Source organism: Gallinula chloropus, assembly GCF_964237585.1.
Source record: "Gallinula chloropus genome assembly, chromosome: 4".
Lineage (NCBI taxonomy): Eukaryota > Metazoa > Chordata > Aves > Gruiformes > Rallidae > Gallinula > Gallinula chloropus.
In genome coordinates, this window is record NC_140088.1 from 66,957,747 (window position 1) to 66,977,715 (window position 19,969).

At 39.2% G+C, this 19,969-nt stretch overlaps 1 protein-coding gene across 2 annotated transcripts in view; it reads left to right on the forward strand.

Moving 5' to 3' along the window:
• The window catches only part of GRID2 (glutamate ionotropic receptor delta type subunit 2), a gene marked incomplete at both ends in the record, with an annotated part of 718,543 nt that overhangs the window by 425,936 nt on the left and 272,638 nt on the right, over positions 1 to 19,969 (forward strand). For both annotated transcript variants that reach the window (XM_084263639.1, XM_084263640.1), the window contains one exon: positions 10,400 to 10,605. In XM_084263639.1, coding sequence (XP_084119765.1) covers positions 10,400 to 10,605 — 206 coding nt within the window. The remainder of the gene's footprint in view (positions 1 to 10,399; positions 10,606 to 19,969) is intronic.

Genomic DNA, 19,969 nt, shown 5'->3' on the forward strand with positions numbered 1-19,969 from the left:
GTGGTGGCAACCATCTTCTCAAACCCTTCTGTATTTTTTTAGATATGTATAAAAATTAAGAAATCCTCTTTCTGTCTCCACATTTCTGGTTTAGCCTTGTATTTTTGACCCAGTTTGCCTTTTATATGCAAATATCCCTGTTGATTCATGAGATATTTACCAATTCCAGGACTAAGATATTTTTGTTTACAGTTTTCTGACCTTCCTCCTAATGCTACATATATTTGGCAATGGATATTTGCCATTCCCTTAGGTGGTAATTTAATTTTAACTTTAGTAAAGAAAAGAAACAGAAGGGGATTTGCTCTCTGAGGCTAAAGGAGGCAGTAGCAGAGCAAATGGAGGTTGAAGACATAATTGAAGACTTTGCTGAAAGGCACGGGAGGAGATTAATAGTAGGAAAGACTTTAGACTTCTGTCTCAGAAGGTTCACATAGATCTTGCTTCTTGCTCCTCAGAATACATGAGGTTTTCAGATTAATTTGTGCCCCAGGAAATTACATAAGCAGTGGTGTGAGGTACCTGATTTCAAGCTTAATCTGAGGGAGGATTTCAGAGAATGACACAAAATTACCATCTCAGAGAATGGTGAGGTCTCTGTTACTGAGGATTGTAGTCTTAGTAAAGAGATCTGTGAAACTATGAAGAGTGCATTCCTCCCCATCCCTGCCCCCTACCCTGAAATTAGTTGCTTTCAAATAAATTAAGTGTAAAGCCATAGGATAGGAGTACTGTTCTTTTAAAGGCCCTGGGAAAGAAGGTGTTATAACTGGAGTTTGAAAGGCAGAGCTGCTTGCAGAGGGGCTGTCCTGTGTTGTATGAGTGGCGATGCTCTGAAAGGATGCCCACGTGCACATCTAGCCCCTGGATTCCTAGTATCTCTTTTAAAAGCATATAAAGTAATTCCATTGACACTTTCCTACACGTGCATTTTCCAGAAATAAATATGATGACCACTGACAAAGATGCGCTTGAACCATAACATTTTCTAATCATTTAAAGTTTTAATGCAAGTTTAATAAAGATTCATAAAAGAATCATGCTCTCTTTAATCGATTGCAAATGCTTATAATTACCCTGAGGCTGTTTTCAGCTGCCTGATGACTATAATATTCTCAAATCTGTCTCCAGACAGTCTTAAAACTGTTTATTACTCAGTTGGCTCTTTGCCAGCTTCCCATACTCATTTACTTCCTTGTGCTTCAATAAACATATAATTAATTCAAGCTTATTATTGAACTTTTTTCATTAGTATTTATTATGTCATACAGATAAAGAAAGGAACATGTATTTTTCATCTGTGTAACTTTAATGTATCAATTATACTGCAAGCTAGCAGCTGTTTGTGGGAACTTCTGTGACAATTCTTTTTTTCTGGTTAACATTAGCCCTGGAAATTGACTATATATTTTGGTTGTTCCTAAAATTACTGAACTTCTGAGATAGCTGCACTATTCTTTAAATTTTCTCCAGTGGAAAAATGGCCATGCTACTGTTTCTTAACCATGTAGTAGTTGGAGGAAATATATTTCAGAAGCTATAGATGACTATGTAGACAGGTAAAAGAGGTCTTTTCTCTCACTTTGCTGCATTTAAGGATAGAATAGATAAAGCATTTGCAGGTTTGGCCTGACACCCATCTGTGTTAAGTAAGGAAGGAAGACCAAATTGTTATATATAGAATGTTAGTGCTGAGGTCAAAATAAAACTGTAGATGTTCTCCTAATACCTGAGTAATGGATAATTGCTGTAAATGAGGTGCCATCTCAAGGTTTTACAGAGTTAGCAGATTTCTTTCTGATATGCACAGTCTGCAAGCATCAGAAAAGTGACTTATTTTAAGAATAATTGAATATCCCTACCTTGTACTGATCTCTAGTACTATTTGCTAAGTGTTTTTCAACTCTCAATGCATTGTTTTAATTTCTTCTCAGAAGTATTAAAATTGAGTTTATAAACTGATATTTTGGCAGCTAAATAAATGAAAAGTTATCAAATAAGGAAACTCTTGAAAAAAGTACTTAGCAAGTTTAATGGAAGAAATTATACCATCATTAGAAAATAGGCATGTGTTAGCCATAATAAAATCATACCTGTCAGGTAGTATCATAAATTGAAAGCACAGTATCTCCTAGAGAGCTTTAACTGATCAAGAAAAAGGAGAAGGAAAGAGAAAAAAAAAGCTAGAAAATATTTATTACAATATTTCTAAATCCTGGTTAATCACCATCACTTTCATAGCTTATGTTCTTCACAGCACCAGTCCACTCATAAAATATGCCTGCTTCTGTAGTATAAATTCTTAATCAACTGAAAAAATTATTGAGGAGCAGTTTGATGCACAGCCAGAGAACAATTTGTCTTAAGTAAGATTATAACACACATAGTCACACTTGCTTTGTTACCAGGAAGGCTGCAAGGACAGTCACTTCGCTGTTCCTCACCACCTCCTTAGCGGGGGATGCAAGATTCCTCATGCTTGTGAAAGCCAACAGGGAGCAGTAGTGAGTGATCTAGGGAGGGAGTTGTATCATACAGACAGGTATACATTACTTGCTGTTAAATACAGGTATATATCTAGACAGAGGTATAGAGTTCTGTTGTAAAGTTGTATAGGATTTAAGTATAATTTTTCAAGTTTGATATTAACAAGAAAATAAAGGCTAAAGATAAATAGCGTTAGGCTTTAAGGTATTATCATCTTTGCAGGCACCACAAAGTGAAAATTTCTTTGCAAGAGGTTTTACTCAAAGGTAACTCCTAGAAGCCATTTGGAAATATCTAATGCAAACTTTAGTCAAAAAGAAATTGATTTAAGAGATAGAAAGCAGGTTATACAGCCAAAACTACATGATTATGAATATATTGCCTTGTCAGCCACCACGAGAGAGGTATGATGACAATCAGATTCCCTATTTTTGAGAAGTTAAGGTAGCAGCTGATACTCTTGTGGATTAGTTCTAGTTTCAATTTTATTTATCTTTTTTATCCTTTGCTTCTTTTCCTATTTCTTTCCAGTTACAAAACTGAGAAACTCAAAGGAAAAAAAATAAATCCTGTCAGTCGCCAGTAAAGTTGGAAACTTAAGTCTTGCTGGATTCAAAAACTGCAGAAGTTAATATCTCTCCTCTAACACTGATTCAGCTACTTGAGACTGTCTGGATTTATTTTTATTATTTTTAAAAATAATATCTAACAACTGATATATGGCATGAAACAAACAGTAGCTAATGTAAATGACATTCAGAGGATCTTTTAAGGAAAGGAAATTAGAGAGAATTTGTCTTTTTTTATATGTGAAATTTTAGAAAATTACAAGCAAGAGAAGAAAAAGCCATTCTTACCATTTTGAAATTTTCTGTTTTCCCCAAGAAATATCATCCCCATCTGTTAGGTCTCAGAAATTTTGATAATAGAAATGACACTTGATATGTAATAAAACATTTGAGCTTGAATTTACTTATGAGTGCAAACTACCGCTGTATTCTCTGAAGCTAGATAATCCAACTAAAATAGTTCAGGTAACTGCTCTATCTCAGTTCCCAAATGCTAATACGAGAGAAATATGTAGATTTATTTTATTATTATTATTGTTTGTTTTGCTTTGGAAGTTCATATAAACTGGATAATGAGAGGGAATTCCACTGCTCTGCAAGTAGGATGAAGGACAGTTAATGAATCATAATGCTATTGTTTTTTTTCCTCAGCTTACATCTTAACCACGTTAAAAAATATCAACACACAGAGCAGTGTGAAGCCTTTGCTCAAGGCTTTACATGGAGCAGTGGCACCATCAGAGTCTGGCTGGAGCTACACATCTCCCTTGTGTACAGTGCATTTCCATAATTAATAGTTGGTGTCATGTTAGCCATCATTGTGTAAGGAAGAATCACTGTGCTGGACTTACAAAGCTTTCTTGATAAGAATTTGAAGTGTCATTTGTTATACAATGGCTTTTTTCATCAACTGTACAAATAAAGTGGTCTTTTGTGTAAATCAGCCAGTGAATATTTATGATGGGTGCATTCACCTTTACTGCCACAGCTGAATCCATTGGTATTTATCATCTGGCTACTGTGAGGAAAGTGTTCTGAGATCTAAAATGGTATCAGAGGGAGGATGAGCTAATGACTGTAATCCAGGTTTGAGATAACCAGAGTATCTTGTAATCTAGGTGGAATACAATGATAGAGGTGGATGGATTAATTTATTACCATTGGTGAATAGTGCCATCTTTCTCTTCTCCTGGTCTGAAAAGTTTTTAGAAACTTTCTTTCTAATTGTAGACTTCCCATTTTTAATAAGGTTTTAAGAGATACCTAGTGTGTGCATTGTTTGTTTACTAGTCACTGTTTATTTTGCAGAGCTTATAAAACCTTCACAGCATATGCATACCGGTTTCCCTATATGAGATGCCTGAACCCCAGCATATTTTCTTCTAGGATGTCCTGATCCACAAGATGGATTAGGGGACTTGCTCCTTCTGAAATTATTCCTCTGCAAAGAAACAGAGATGGCAAAGGGGAACTACTTAAGGCCTGAGAGGAACATCCGATCCAATGATGATAAACCCTTTTAGAAGGACAACTTTATATATATATGTGTGTATATTAAGATCAGGTCATAGAAGCTTGGGATGTTCCTGTTCCAGGTTTATTGCATATACGGTGTAGACACCTCAGTGAAAAGAGTGCAAAACCACAATTTCTCCTGTAATATGGTGTCAAGGAAAGCTGTGCATTTTAAACCCTCCTGATCTCCTGAAAATACTGGCTCCCCTTCTTTATCAACTGGACGTGCATATTTTCTGCCATGCAACTGCTGAGCTTTCCATAAAAATGTGCTGTTGTTGGGTTAGGTGAGGACTGAGTGTTCCTGCCAGGTTGGTTGTTTGAGGAGATTTAGATATAGGACCCATAATCTGTGAAGGATGCTTAGCTCTGCTCTGAGCATGCTTGGCAACAGCATTTAAAATATGTGCAGCTTCTTGCTGTTTCTCCAGGACCAAAAAGGTTGCTCAGTGAAAAGTCAGTGTGAGTTTTGGTGCTTATACTCTATTTGACTTGCACTTCGTTTCCTCAAATCTTTCTTAGGTCAGGTCCACAGTAATGACACAGTAATGCCAAGTCTGTGTTAAAGCTGGCAACTGAATTCAGATCTCAGCTTGAGTCGTGTTATGCTGACTACCTGCATTTAATGTATCAGTCAGGTCTTCAGCGTTCAGGAGGCCATGAGCCTTGTGGTCACCCATGCAGGATGCTCTTCACATGGACCTCAGCTCTGCCTGCAGCCAGTCTGGTGTGTCCGGTGCACGTTCTGTGTGTGCACCAGTGGTATGGAGCATAAGACCTTCGTTGGCTTCTGCCTTACAGTGGGATGGTCATGTATGGGCAGTCAGGGAATGTCATTTCCAACAGAGTCCTGGATAAATTTTGCTTGCCTTGCTCTTTGTTTATTGGAGTTTCCAGGCCAACTTCCCAGTCTGCTGAAGAGGCCACAAGTTTGGTTAAAAAGAATATTTAGTAATGTTTCTTCTAAACTGCCAGCCTTGTTTAACCCTATAGCTGATGCTAATTATCTGACTGCAGAATGTTCTTGTGTATGTTCTTGCATGTGTAAGGTGGAATTGATGGCTATACAGTGAAAAAAACCAACCCAGAAAACACAACACTAATTGATAGTAGCAGTGAAGTTGGGCAAGGAAATAGCAACTTCAGTTCTAATGTTGATCTGCCTCTGTACTAACTTTGGCTTTCATCACTAAGGAGGATAATTAATACTAGTGATAATGGGCAGCTCTTCTGCATTTCTGGAAATGACTGTGACTCATCTGATTTAAATAGAAAATAGAAATGCATCTTCTGGCTGGGCAACAGGTTGGCTAACAAATTCAGGGCAAGAAACACCTGTGTTCCAGACATGAACAATCCTGTGTCTCCACAGCACAGCCATCTGCACCACAGGTTGCTTGCCAGATTTTTCTGCAGAAGGAGTTTATCTATTTATTAGAAAGATGATGCCACAGTGCAGTGTGGATATGTGCCACTTTCAGACAATCCACGCAGGAAAGATAATGCTGCCCATTCAGTGGCAGCATCTGTTCTTTGGCATAGGCTTTGAATATGATCATTGCTGGTGACTTGCTGCTGAAATATTGGAAGCACCATCATGATTTAAATAGCATTTAAATAGCAGGGTGTTTTTATGTGCTTCTGTTTCACAGCAGCAGGTGAGCATCACCAATACCCTCATTCTTCTACTGGATAAACTGAGGTATAAACTTGCATTTATTCCCTGCCCACAGCTTCATTTTGTCTCAATGCCAAAGGCAGGAGTAATAAACAAGTTTTATATGGTTTGATATTTTTTCCATTAGAATGGTGTTGTTTTCCTGAAAGTGTATCAGGCAGGTATCATACTGTTGGTATAGTCACCTAATAAGTACAGAACTGCAGACTAATATTAGACCTCAGTCCCTTTTGTCCCTTCTTTTGGTGAAGATTCGCTATAATTGTTTCATTGTTTGTATTTGCAGATATTCGTAGCAAACAAAGCTATTTAATCCCATAATCTGGCTTCTGGGACAACACAGATTATACAGAATATCAGACTAACTCCAGTGTGTTTATAAATTCAGGTCAGGTGAAATTATGCCCTTGCTTTGGAAGAACAAATAAAATTTTGGTGGTTCTTATTTAGCCTGTTCTGGTGTGGGAAAAGAATTTAAGATTTGTGGTATAGAATTTAAGGGGTTTTTTTAAAGTCTTTCAGAGCCTAAGTAACTTTCCCCCAATAGTATGATATTATGCCCAGATCCCATCTACGTGTGTTCCTTGTACTTCAATAATTTTTACTCCCAACACGCCAGTTGTACCCAATTGTTATTCAATTTGGATGTTGGGCAATTTTCAGAGTGGGTGAGTCTCAGAAACTTGAGAACGAAGGGGTTAAATTGGAAATAAGTTGTTATATCATTTGCATAAATAGGCATATTTGTAGCAGTTCAAATAATCTTGTTGCTGCTTAAATTGGTATTTAAAGTGCCAAAAAAATTCTAATGTCTCTGATTAGATTGAATTTAATTTTCCTGATTTAGATATTAAATAGAAGCTGTAATTAGTATCTGCTTCTCTTATGGAACTTTATTTTTAGGGTAAGCTTGTATTTTATTCGTGTTTAAACTGTTCTTCAAGTGTTTAGTAATACTGGTATTTCAGCAGCATCTGAAGACTGAGATTTGCAGCACTGAATGCCTAAAATAGCCTAAATGCCTAAAATATTTTTTTTTCCACCTGGTGGTATTTTGGAGCTCTAGAAAGAGACCAACCTTGCTGATGGCAACAGTCTGACTCGCAAGACTAACCTTCTTGAATTATTTTTATGGACTGTTTGTTTATAAATTATTACGCAGCTGTTTCTTTATAATTTGAAGTATCTGGGTAATCTGGTGACAGAGGAGGGTGGCTATCTCTAATATTCTCTAGTTAGTAGATTTCTACAGGGCAGACAGGCAGAGCATTTTGTGGCCAAAATTAAGCCAATCAAAGTGTAAATGTCTAAGCCTCAGATCATCTTGATAGGGCTGCTAGACTTCAGTGAAACACAGGACTTCTTGGATATTGTATTTTGCCATAACCTGAAGTCAAATGCCAAAATCACTTGTATTTGTCAGAACCTTTAAACTTCAGGGTATGTTGAAGAGCCCCCAAATCCCTAAATATGTAGCTCAGTAAAAGAGTATTCGCTAAGCTCATAGGAGCAGAAAGCTTGGCTTCAGTTTTGATATTCTGTTTTCCAGCAAAGTCAGCATAAAGATTTCTAGCTCAGGCATTTTCAGCTTTTCTCTGAAAGCCTGTCAGGTCTGGACACTGACTGGTATTCCTGCCAGGCTCTCTTTGGACCGTGTGGTGTTCGTCTGCTATGGTTACTAGTCAGACCGTAGTCACATGGATCTTATACTCTGCTGTCTTAGTGCCCATATTAAATCCACATGTGGCATCTCCATAATCTTCTTGAGGGTGTATCACACAGGTTTCTCCATCATGTTGGTGATGCTTTGCTGGACAGGGAGGCACTCCCCTGCAGCTCAGACCTCTGGCCGCATTTGCCTCATGGTTTTGGGACTGACCACAGCTGAGAGCTGGTAGCACAGATCTCTTGTCAGCTAGCACAGGATGCTGGCAGTCTGGGGGGAAATTTGTAGAAGAATTCCTCACAATATTTCTCTCAAAAGAGGTGATTTTCTGTATTTCCTCTGGTCTTAAAATGGGCTTTGGTTCTTCTAAAAGCTGCCACCTGTCAGTATACCCCTATAAGAATGTAACTACTGAAGTCTGGATAAAGTAAACATCAATTACGTGCTCCCTTATTCTCTGTGGTTTGTCTTGGTGCTGCCCTGAGCTCTTATCCCACTATGCTAGTGTAGTGTCACTTGTATCACCGGCAGAATAGATCACCCTAAGTGCCGCGATTAAGAGTTTAGGTCCTGTCCTACGTCAAGGGCCATCCAAGAGCCCTCTTCTGGTAAAGTTTATAGCTGTTCATGTAACATCTTTTCTAGGGTGTAGAGTGCATTGGGCGCAGGTATTCCTTCAGCCTTCTTTCAAACTGATTTTCCAGCCTTTTGCTGTCCTCTTACATCACATGCAAGCTGCAACTGAAGGGCTTTCAGCAGGTTGAACACTTTTGAGATTCTTCATCCCAAATTTACTTATCCCATGTTAGGATAAAATGCAGCTTTTGTCCTCAGGAAGCAGGGGAAGATGGTAAGTGTAGTTGTAAAAATACAACTGAAAGCTTTCTGAAATATTTCATGAAGGCAGATACATGATCAGCCTGTGGCCGTAGGTCTGGTCATTCCCCTGGAAAATGAGTGATGAAGACAAGGAATTGATAGAGTGACAGGAATGTGGGAGGGAAGCAGATTAGGAACTGCAGTCCCCTAGGTGTGGTGGGATTGAACACTGCACACCTGGGAGAGAACAGGCTTGGTATTCTAATAGGAAAATATTTTTGGGTAGGTTTTAACTGCAAATGCCCTCCTAAACCTGAGGAAACTGTATTTTCAAATAAATGTTTCTTCAGAAATTCATTTTTTATTTTGGGTTACTGTTTGGTTTGGTTTTGGTGAGTTTTTTTGGTTGGTGGATTTTCATAACTGGTGCCTGTGTCATTGTCTGGTTGGCTCTAAGGCTGTGACTTACTCCTCTAAATGAGATCGGATGGGTGTGCAGGAAGCTGGCATGCCAGAAGGGAAAGAAGGATGTCCTGCTGAAAGTCCTTTGGGAAAGGAAGCATGTGAGGGAACTGGTAACTTAGGTCCAGAAATAAGATTGAGAAACTACAATGGTGAGCAGGGGTCAAACAGTGAGGACTCAGTGAGACTGGAATGATTTTCCCAGGGTCCAGGAAACCCTGCCCTGACTTACCAAGTCATTAAATGATTTTAAATTTTAAGATTAAAATTTGGGGGTTTAGATAAAATAATTCAAAAGAACAGGGGTGGAAGAAAAAAATCCCAACAAACTTTCTGCTCACACATGAGGAATTCGCTACTGGAAAAGGTCTTTCAAAAATTTCGAGCAGCTTGAGGTAGCATCACAATGTGAGAGTAGCCAGCCATTTTATTTTGGGAGACATTAAAGATATTACAAGCTAGGTGGTGAACACAGTTAGCATTTTGCTGATCAATTCTTCCTCTCCAAGTCATTTTGAAAGAAGGATTTACTCAGCATGAGCCAGAAAGCTCTACTAGAGCAGTTTGCTATGGAAGAACTTTTAAAATTCAGCCAGCAGCAGTGATATCAGACGAGTGCAGGCAGTACTATTGCAACTGCATGTCTAGCTTTTGTTGTGGTTTTGAAGGAAATAGAGCTGTGCAATTTAGAACAACATTAAGACACTTCAAGTGAGCAGCAGCCCAAGCTTCACATTAAGCTGCATAATGTTGCAGTGGATAACATAATTTTTAATCCTGCAAAAGAAAACAATCTGCTTCCTACTTTTCTCCCCCTTGGTTGCCCTCCAACAACCCTCACTCAAAGGAAGCACTGTGGGTTATAGTAATCATAGCTTCACTGCTCTTTATGGATTATAGGGTAAAAGTACTTTAAGAAAAATAAGGAGCAAATGTGATAATGATTGATTGTATTAGGAAAGTTGCTAGAAATACTTACAGGTTTGTTTTCTAGTGGTTCTTTTGTAAAGGAGCTGATGTGCAGCCATTCTTTCTCCTGTTTCACCACTTTAAGAAATGCCATAAGCTCTGGAAGAGCTCCAATGAATAGTAAGTGAAAGCCCATAGGGTTCCACCTGCCACTGAACAAAACACTTCTGAGAGATGAACTGAACAGTTATTTCCACTTATCAATTAACATTGTTTGGCTTTTGATTCTCCTAGATATCCGTGGAATACAGGAGTTTTTGGACAAAGTATCTCAACAGGGAATGGACGTAGCATTACAGAAAGTAGAAAATAACATCAATAAAATGATCACGGGGCTCTTCGCCACTATGCGAATAGAAGAACTGAACCGCTACCGGGATACTCTGAGACGAGCTATTCTTATAATGAACCCCTTGACAGCTAAGTCATTCATAACAGAGGTATGTGTTTATTACCAATAACTTCTTTTTTTGCAGCTGTTTGTCAAAAGATTCAGTTTCTGACGGCATAAAAACAGTTAAACTCACCCAAAACCACAACTAAAAAAATCTAAATGGTATTCTCTTAAATCCTGCAAGGGTGTCCCTTTTATGTCATAAATGTGCTTATAGAACAGTGTAACATTCTGTATGAGCAAAAACATTTAGGAATATACAGAAGAATTAGTCCTCACGCTTCTGTACGAAGCTCATGGATATTGTATTGCATTTTCCTTGCTCACTGTGTTCTTCACTAAAAGACCTTTACAACTGACAATTTCACTATTTTTATATATAATATGTATTTGCAGATATAATGTGTTTATCTGATTGCCATCGCATTTTTTATGCAAAATAATGTTTGATAATGATCTGTTACGTACCACTGAGTTGCAGAAGTAAGGTAATGGATTTGTTGAAGGATTTGATCTGAATGAAGAATTTAAGAGGAGAGTTAGTTAAGCTTATGTATTTAAACAAAACCTGCAATTTTCAAAAAGCTCTTCAGGATTTAAAGACAGCTTGCATATCACATTCAACCACGACATGTAATTTTTAAAAATGAGCGGCATGGTTCTTTTTACACAACACGGTTGTTTCCTATGTGTGGTTTTACATGCATGTGTACTTTTCATCATCAAGCAACGGTTAAAAATACATTAGTTTTCTGTTTGCTGTCATTTAAATGCGTGGGGAAAAAAGTAAAATGCATGGGTGGAAATGAAGACAGATTAATAGGACAGCAAAGGAAGAGGAAAGTTGTTGTTTCTATTAAATACACGAGTGATACACAGTGCAATTGCTCACCACCCATCAACCAATGCCCAGCCCATCCACGAGTAGCAATCGTATCCTGGCCAGCTTCCCCCAAGTTTATATACTGTGCATGACATATAAGCAAGCATTGCTTAGCAACAACCAAAATGTCCGTGTTTTATCAACACCATTTTTCTCCTGAATCTCAAACAGACAACTAAAACAGCTACTAGAAAGAAAATCAGCTCTGTCCCAGCCAAAACCAGGACAATGCTCCGTAGAAATACAGTTTCTGTAATTATTCCTCTTTGGATCTATTTTTAACTTGCATTACTTCTCTTTTATACTTTCCCATTGCCTAGGTCTTCAGAAATTGAGGCTTTAAAACTAACCGTGTATGAATTGGGTTTTTGTTCTTGTTTTTTGGTAAGGCATTCTGCTGTCCTCATTACACACCAGAGCTTGCTAATTCTGAGTAATGGGGGGTTGTTGTTCTATCCAAATGTCTGCAGCGCCTTGTAAGATGTAAACATATTGCAGTCATGTTTTAGATTGTTATGTACTGTTTTCATCACCCAAGTCACAAATGTTTTCTTTTTAAGTAAGTGGCATTGTAAGATACTTCACATTTCAACCAAAAGCAGCAGAGTTCAAGGCTCTAACTACAATAACTTGGTGAAACAAAACTCCTGTATTGTTCTTGAAGAGGAACACACTTTTTTAAAAAATACGCTTACTTTTTTTTTTTTTTTTTACACAGTCAAGCATAGTAACAAAGTACTTGTCATCTTTTGAAGTTGCCATGTATGCGTTGCCAGGAAAATAAGCAGGTTTATTTTAGAGTTTTCTCTTTGGCAGTGGCTACTCAAAACACATAAAACCCCACTGAATCAAAGCCATGTTCCACACACAACCCACACATCCCCTTACCCACTCCCCCAAAAAACACCCCAAAACCAAACACAGGAAAAAAAACCCAAACAACAAGGAACTCTCAATGTTTCCGCATTTCTGGGGACTGAAGGACTACCAGGAAAGGTCATTACCATCTGTTGTGAGTGGGGTTCAAAGAGAGTGTCTCACATGAGGCACTACATTGTAGGTTTTGCCAGCATAACAGCATTTATTTGGAGTATGATGTGTGACTGATAAAGCTGACAGCAGGAGCATCTCAACAAGAAGAGTTACTCAAATAGAAGTATGATTACTGCCATACTTTTTTTCTGTTGGTGGCAGGGAACAAGCTACACAACAACTGCATTCCCAACACCCAGTGTCTGTGCAAGGAGAAATTAGCTGGGCTAGCTTTGCCAATGGGTATTAAAACCTGTTATTTTGCAGTTGAACCAGCAGCTGTACTGTATGAGCAAAGAAGTTATAAAGCCTATGGACTGACATTGGGTTAAGATATTCCTAAACAATTCAAGTGTGGACATGCTTATTCTGAAGTCTGTGTCCTGTGCATGATCAGTTTAACTGGGAAATTCAGTTTAACCTAAAGGATTTAGCATGTAAGCATTACAAAGTTAATAAGAAACAACTGTGTTTGTAGACATTTTTTTCTTGTGGCTTTGCTGCCCAGGAGATGCTTTTGGCTGCCTAGTTGGATTCAGCTGTCAGCCTCTCTCCCCAGGCCTTGCATAGTCTGGTGCTTGCTCCCTTCTTAGATGGCAGATTTGGCTGAACCCCCTCATTGTTTAGCTCAGAAGAGAGTTCATTCACTCTGCAACAGCTGTAGTTAAGCGTGGGCTTGATTACTATGCAAGTAACAACTTTTCCAGGGTAAATAGTCGGACAGTGGTCTGTCTAAATAGGCAGTCTGTAAATTGGAGATTCCTTGTAGTAGAATTTATCTTTGTTCTGACTCTTTGAAATTCTTATTTTTAAAACATCCTGGATTTAAATTTCCTTTTTTTTTTAAATAGCATTGCTTTGTTATGTTAGATCCTTTTTGTTTTCTCCAGCTTTTGTATCTCTAGAGTTTACAGAGATAAGATCCATACTTACACAAGAAAATGGAGATTAAGATGTAAATACACTGTTCTGACTGTGGAGATAAACCCATGCCTTTTCTTTAACTGTTATGTGTTAACTTGTCCTCTGTAAGGCATGGAAAGGCAGAAAGAATTGGGAGCAGGTATCTCAGCACCTCTCCTTACTAGCTAAAGAGTTAATGTAAAATTAGAGGGACAGGCCAGATAAATTCTCTAATGCCCTTCATAGCTTTGGGCTAGTAATGGAGGGGCAGAAGAAGAAAAAACTGCTGAAATGGTGATATTCAGTGGGGCTAAAGAGTGTGGAGGTTATGGAGTTGGCAGAGATTGGGACCTCGCCCGAGATCAGTTTGTGGGAAAAATCTTTGTGAGGGATATACTTGTGACTTGTTCAGGTTTTTCAGTAGGGTGAGGTCTTTCTGTATTCTCAAATAATCATTCAGGTCCCACAGGTTAAGCAAAATATTCCCACTAAACCTTTTGTTATTACAGAAAAGCACCTCAGAAGCAACCATCTTGCACAAAAATCACTGTGCTGTCAGCACTGGTGACTGATGTGAACTCTGTGATACTTGTTTGCTTTTTATTTTGGGGTGGGCTTTTTTGTACATGTTTTTCTGATCTGTGATGAACTTTGAGGATATGAAAAAAACATATAGGGAAAAGGGAATAGGATGCCAGATCAGCATGAGATCAAAAGTTAAAAAGTGGCAGAAAAAAAAAAAGGCAGAAAATAGAAGAAAATATCACCTGGAGTTTTAGCAAAGGAGCAGGGACATTTTGGAAGAACAAAGTATTTATCGCCATGTAAGTCTCTGTGGGAAGGCATGTCAAAATAACAGCAGGAAAGGTTTAGGAAAGAGAAGGGAGAAACCAACCCTGTGTTGAGCCTGTCTTGCAAAGTGAGGACTTCTAAAGCCAAGTGTGAGAAGGAAGAGGAAGTGTGTAGTAGGAGGAACAGGACAGGAAACTCAGATAGCAGTGGAGGTTTTGGACAAAACAAAGCATCTTTGTGAAGCAAGCCAGCTGTCCTCAATGACTCCAAAACACCATGAGTACATCTGTACTTACAACTTTATTTCTGCTTAGTTAAAGAAATTACCTTATCAACTGTGTGCAGAAATATAAATAAGGTGTTCTGCACAAGGACTCCAGGTGCTGAAAACAAGACTAGAAGGGAGAGATGATAGAGCTGTTTAATTTTTTTTAAGATACAGAGGAAAATTATGTTGACTAGTGGAAGACTTCACACATTGACATCCAGTAAACCATGGGTAAAAGAATCCTAGCGCTAGCCAGTGATTTTGCTGTAGTTTTGACAGGCAAGCTCTGGAATGCCTTGGTCTAGGAGCTGATGACACTGCCATCTCCAGCTGTCAGTTCTTCCCCTCAACGGAGCGTTTACCACCCCAGCATCAAACTTGGCAGCCTGTGTAAGCCTTGCTGCCCCTTGCTATGTCCCTTCTCTTGATTCTGCTGCAGGGTAGTGACCTCTTACAGAAAGAGGAGAAAATGCAGCATCGAGATTCAGCAATTTATCTTGGAAAAATTTAAGAGCACTGCCAATGAGTGTCAGCCAACAAAGCTGTTGCGAGGACTTGGCAATTTCAAACTATCAATGCAGTGAGCATTGTCAGCTCCTAGGCTGGAAAGAGTACTTCTCTTCAGCTCACTGTACACTATCTGTTTTCTTTAATTAAAAACATTAACTTTTTGCTATTCAAAAAGCTCTGTTCTGTAATAAACTTGAAGCTACTGAGCCCCATAGTGTCAAGACTTCAAGCGGGCAAGTGATTATGCTAGAGATATTGGAAATGTTTATTGTTAAAGATCTATTTAAAGTTAAGATCACACGCATCATGGAACTGAGTTATATTATTTAAAATATATATTCAGCAAGAGTAGAAGCTGCCAAATCACAGAATTGTCAGGGTTGGAGGTGACCTCTCATCTAATCCAAAATCCCCTGCCAAACAGGTTCACCTAGGACATGTCACACAGAATCACATCTAGGTGGATTTTGGAAGTCAACAGAAAGGAAGGCTCCACAACCTCTCAGCGCAGCCAGTTCCAGTGCTCCATCACTCTCACAGTAAAGAAATTTCTCCTCAGGTTGAGGTGAAACTTCCTATCTTCCAGTTTATGTCCATTGTCCCCCAACCTATCACTCAGCACCAGTGAAAAGAGATTGGCCCCATCCTCTTGATACCCATCCTTCAGGTATTTATACACACTGATCAGATCTCTCAGCCTTCTCTTCACAAGGCTGAACTGACCCAGGTCCCTCAGCCTTTCCTCATGAGAGAGATGTTCCGTTCCCTTAATTATGCTTGTAGCCCTTCATTGGACTCTCTCCAGTATTTCCCTATATCTCTTGAATTGGGAAGCCCAGAACTGGACACAATACAAATCTGAGTTGTAGGAGCAAGTCCTATATATTGAACTGTGTGTATGCAGATGTGCTTATTTTACCAACCTCTATAGGTGCCATTTTATATATGTATATTTATTTTCAAAGAAAGTTAAAATTATGTAGCTTTTAGGCTTTAATCTGCTACACAAGCTTTTTGCAAATTAAAATGTATTTTTCCCTACCTCAGGCTGATGTGGGACCATACTAAACTAAGGTTACTTTGAATGAAGCTACACTACTACTTTCATGAATAAAAGAACTCTTTATAAATTAAATGGTAAAATAGACAGGAAAAGCAGAATAAAACTTATAAATGAAGTACTAAAGAATTCTTGCCATGTAGTGGGCAAATAAAGAAGAGAAAAGAGAATGTTTAAGGAGCAAATGTATTTTAAAAGTGCCTTATGTTACTGAACCTTCACCTTGTTATTTTTTCTAATGGTTACTGTGAATAGAATGAGAAGTAGCATTTATTCTGTGAAATGAGATTATTCCTGGTTGCAAGTCTCCTGTTTGTTTTACTACATTTGATTATTATCCCCTCTGTTGAAAATACCAGGTCATTTTAAACTTAAGTGTTTGAAAAAAGTTGTATTTTTTTCACATAGTGACATTGTTTTACCAAGTTTCAGCTTTAGATCTCATCATGCAGCAAATGGCAGATTGTTTAGAACTAGAGACGGGGTATCCTTCAGTGTTATGTAACACTCTAAGCAGGTTTATTTTTCTTAAACATCTTATTTCCTGTAAATTAATAAAATCTGTTCAACTTCTTCTCCACAAGGTTATTCAGCCTTTGTGTGTCCCAAGTTCATGGAAGCTCAGGGCTTGGTTTTGTGTCTTTTTGAACCTTATTCTGTGATGCTGTGCTCATTGGGTTTTACATGTATCCAAAGGAATGTTATGAAGACATTTAGTTGTTTGTTCTCTTTCTTTTTATTAATTAAGGCAATTATCCTGTCTTTAGTCAAAAGCATTATATACGGGCATGAGGTGAGGTCGATGCAGCTGAAAATGCGTCGACAATCTGGTGCACTTGGGTGCTATTTCCACTGAAACCTGTGGCAAAAATTCTGTAGTTTTTACTGGGAACGGATGGCAGTGAGTTTAGGGCACAGGCAGAGACCATACAGACATGGCAGGGTGCTTTGGAAGGCTCCAGATATCAAGTCCACATAATTACTTCTGGAGAAGACATATTATAATCTAATGCATCTTTTAATGCTAAGTGCTTTGTGATACCGTGCCTTTGTGGCACAGCTGCATTTGTAGTTTAGCTATTAGCAACTGTTTGCCACAGGTGTCTCTTCAAAAGTTTGTAAATCTGATCTTTTGATCTTTTCCCATTTAAAATCTGCTGGTTTGCCTTTTACATGTGTGCCATAGGCTGCCAGTCTGTCGCAGTTTTGTGTAGCTGGGTGCTGGGAGAGAATGAGGGCTGCAGAAAATGGCTGCTGTATAAAGCAGATAGAAGCTCTCTGCAGGCCCCAAAGAGTAAACATTGGCCGTTTCAAGGCGAGAGTTGCTGATGATGAGGGCTGGAGATGGTCACAAGGCCTCTGTGAATCACATATAGGAGAAAAAAATGCAAGCAGCTGCAGTTTGCCACCAGAGAAGGGAGTGAGAAGATGGAATGAGCTGTGCAGACACCAAGGCTGGGGAGAGGGGGGAGGAGGTGCCTTAGGTGCCAGAGAGAATGATGCCCCTGCAGCCTGTGGAGAAACCCATGGTGGAGTGGGTGTCCCCCCCGCAGCCCATGGAAAAGGCCGACCCCACCTGTAGCCTGTGGAGAGGCTCCACACTGGATAGAGCAGGTGGAGACGTAGAGGAGATGCTGTGACCCATGTTGGAGCAAGCCCCTGCCAGCACTTGCAGCCCATGGAGAGAGACAGAGACGCAGAGATGAGCAAGAGAGAGATTTGTGCTGCAACAGGTTTGCTGGGGGGAGGCTTGTGACCCTGTAGAGGACTGGGACTGAGAGACATTGTGATTTATTGCTGCTCATCATAGCAGTGATCCATGCCGGGGCAGCTGGTGAAGAGCTAGGGCCCTGTGGGAAAGGACTCACATTGGAGAAGTTCATGTCTCCCGTGGGTGGGATCCCATGGTGCAGCAGGCGGTTGGGGTGTGGAATGAATGCCCCCCCAGCCAAGAAGGAAACCAACTTGCAAGGAACTGATGAAAGCCTACATTTTCCAGTCCCTGCCCTTCCCTGTGCCACAATTTGGGGGTTGGGGAGGGTGGGTGGGAAGGGAGGGAGTGAAATCATGACTAGAGTGAAGTCTGCTAAGAAGGGAGGGGTGGGGAGGGAGGTAGAGGTGTTTTAAGATCTGGAAAAGGAAAACAGCTCATGAAGAAGTGACTGAGAACCCCATTTCCCCAGTCCCTGCCCCTCCCCCATGCCACGGTGAGGGGGAAGAAAGGAGCAAAATCATGACTGAAGTCTGCTAAGAAGGGAGGGGTGGGGGAAGGTACTTTAAGATCTGGTTGCACTTCTCATTATCCGACTCTGGTTTCAATGTGTGTGTAGTGTAGTGCAATAAATTAGAGAGTTTTCTTCACTCTGTGTTGAGTCTGTTTTGCCCATGTCATTGATTACAGGATGATCTCTCCCTGGCCTTATCTCGATTCCTAAGCCTCTCAATACATATTTTCTCCCCTGTCCAACTAAAAAGGGGAGTGATGACCGGCTTTGGTGGGCGTCTGGCCTTAAGCCAGGTCTAAACCACCACACAGTCCCAGCTGCATTCAGAGAAAAGAATTAAATTGGGACTTAGGAAGTCTGGATTCTTCTCTTCTGCCATGCACGTGCTATGTGACTTTTGAATATTACCAAATCACATTCCATTACTACTTCCCTTGAAAATGTAAGATTATTCCCTGAGTACCTATGTGTAGTCCATAGGAGCTAAATAGTAACATTATTTTATGTGCATCCATGTTTTCTACAAAAGTAAAAGCACATTTATCTACCATCTAAAACCCATACTGGGCTTTATGTTTTTAAATAAACTCTGCTGCCTGAAGAGTTTCTTCTTGTCAAGGCAACACAGGGATCGGGCTAGAAATGATTTGTCAATTGAATATAGCAGTGATGAACTGATACAGTACCAGACTGGAAAAGCATCCACAAGTCTCATGGGAAGCCTGTTGGATTTCCCATTAGGCTGAGGGGTGACTTGACAGTTTATCATATTTGTATGTACATCATGATTCTCAAGGCACTGCCAAATGTAGTAGTAGCTAGTTGACACTAATAACAATGAAAAAGTTAATTTTTCCAGCATGCAGATACAAAGGATCATTTTCTTAAGAGATTTTCAGCTTTTTTTTTTTTTTTTGTGGGAAAGTTTATTCTTGATGTCTGGGAGTTTTTAAGCAGTCCTATTTACATAAAACTCAAGTCATCTCTGAAAGGAACAGTTGTTCAAGTAGTACTTTTTTAGGTGGCAGTGATGATGGTAAAGGATCATCGGCAGCCATATGAATTTACCTACTTTTTTTAACTCCTTTCATTATCATTTTATCATGTCTATATGTTCATTATACTGGAATTTATCTAGGAGACGTCTTCAGAGACTAAGATCAGGTTTTGCACTTTCACAGGTTGGTTGGTCTTTCTTAGAAGTAAGCTGAATGCTCTAATTTTTAAGGTCATCTTTTTCACCAGTCTTTGTTTTTGAAGACTGTTTCATTTTTAGATGTGCAGACTCTGGTGGAGAATACTTGCCTTTTTGTAGTCTATACATCATAGCTAGTGGTAGAATAAATCCCATTCAGCGTGCTCCCCTGAAATTTGTTGTTGTTAATGACAGTGTAATGAAATATATCTTCTGTTTTTGTCTTTCTCCAGCATTAAACACAGAATTTATAACTGCAAACTGAGCTAGAGGTTAAAGGATTTTTTTACTTCATCAGATCTTCCAAATCTATACTATTCAGAAAACATGTTCCAAATGCTGAACAATTTGAAACTTTCAACATTTAAATGCAGCAAAAGATTCTCCTTGCTGATTTTTTTTTTTTTTACCCTGCAAGAAGGGAATGGGAGGATTCCAGATTTTACCTTTCTTTAAAAATCTGAGAAAGTTATTGGATTTATCATTTACTCCAACTCTCTGACTTTTTATGCTCTTGCTGTCTGGAGTGTAAGCCATCCAAC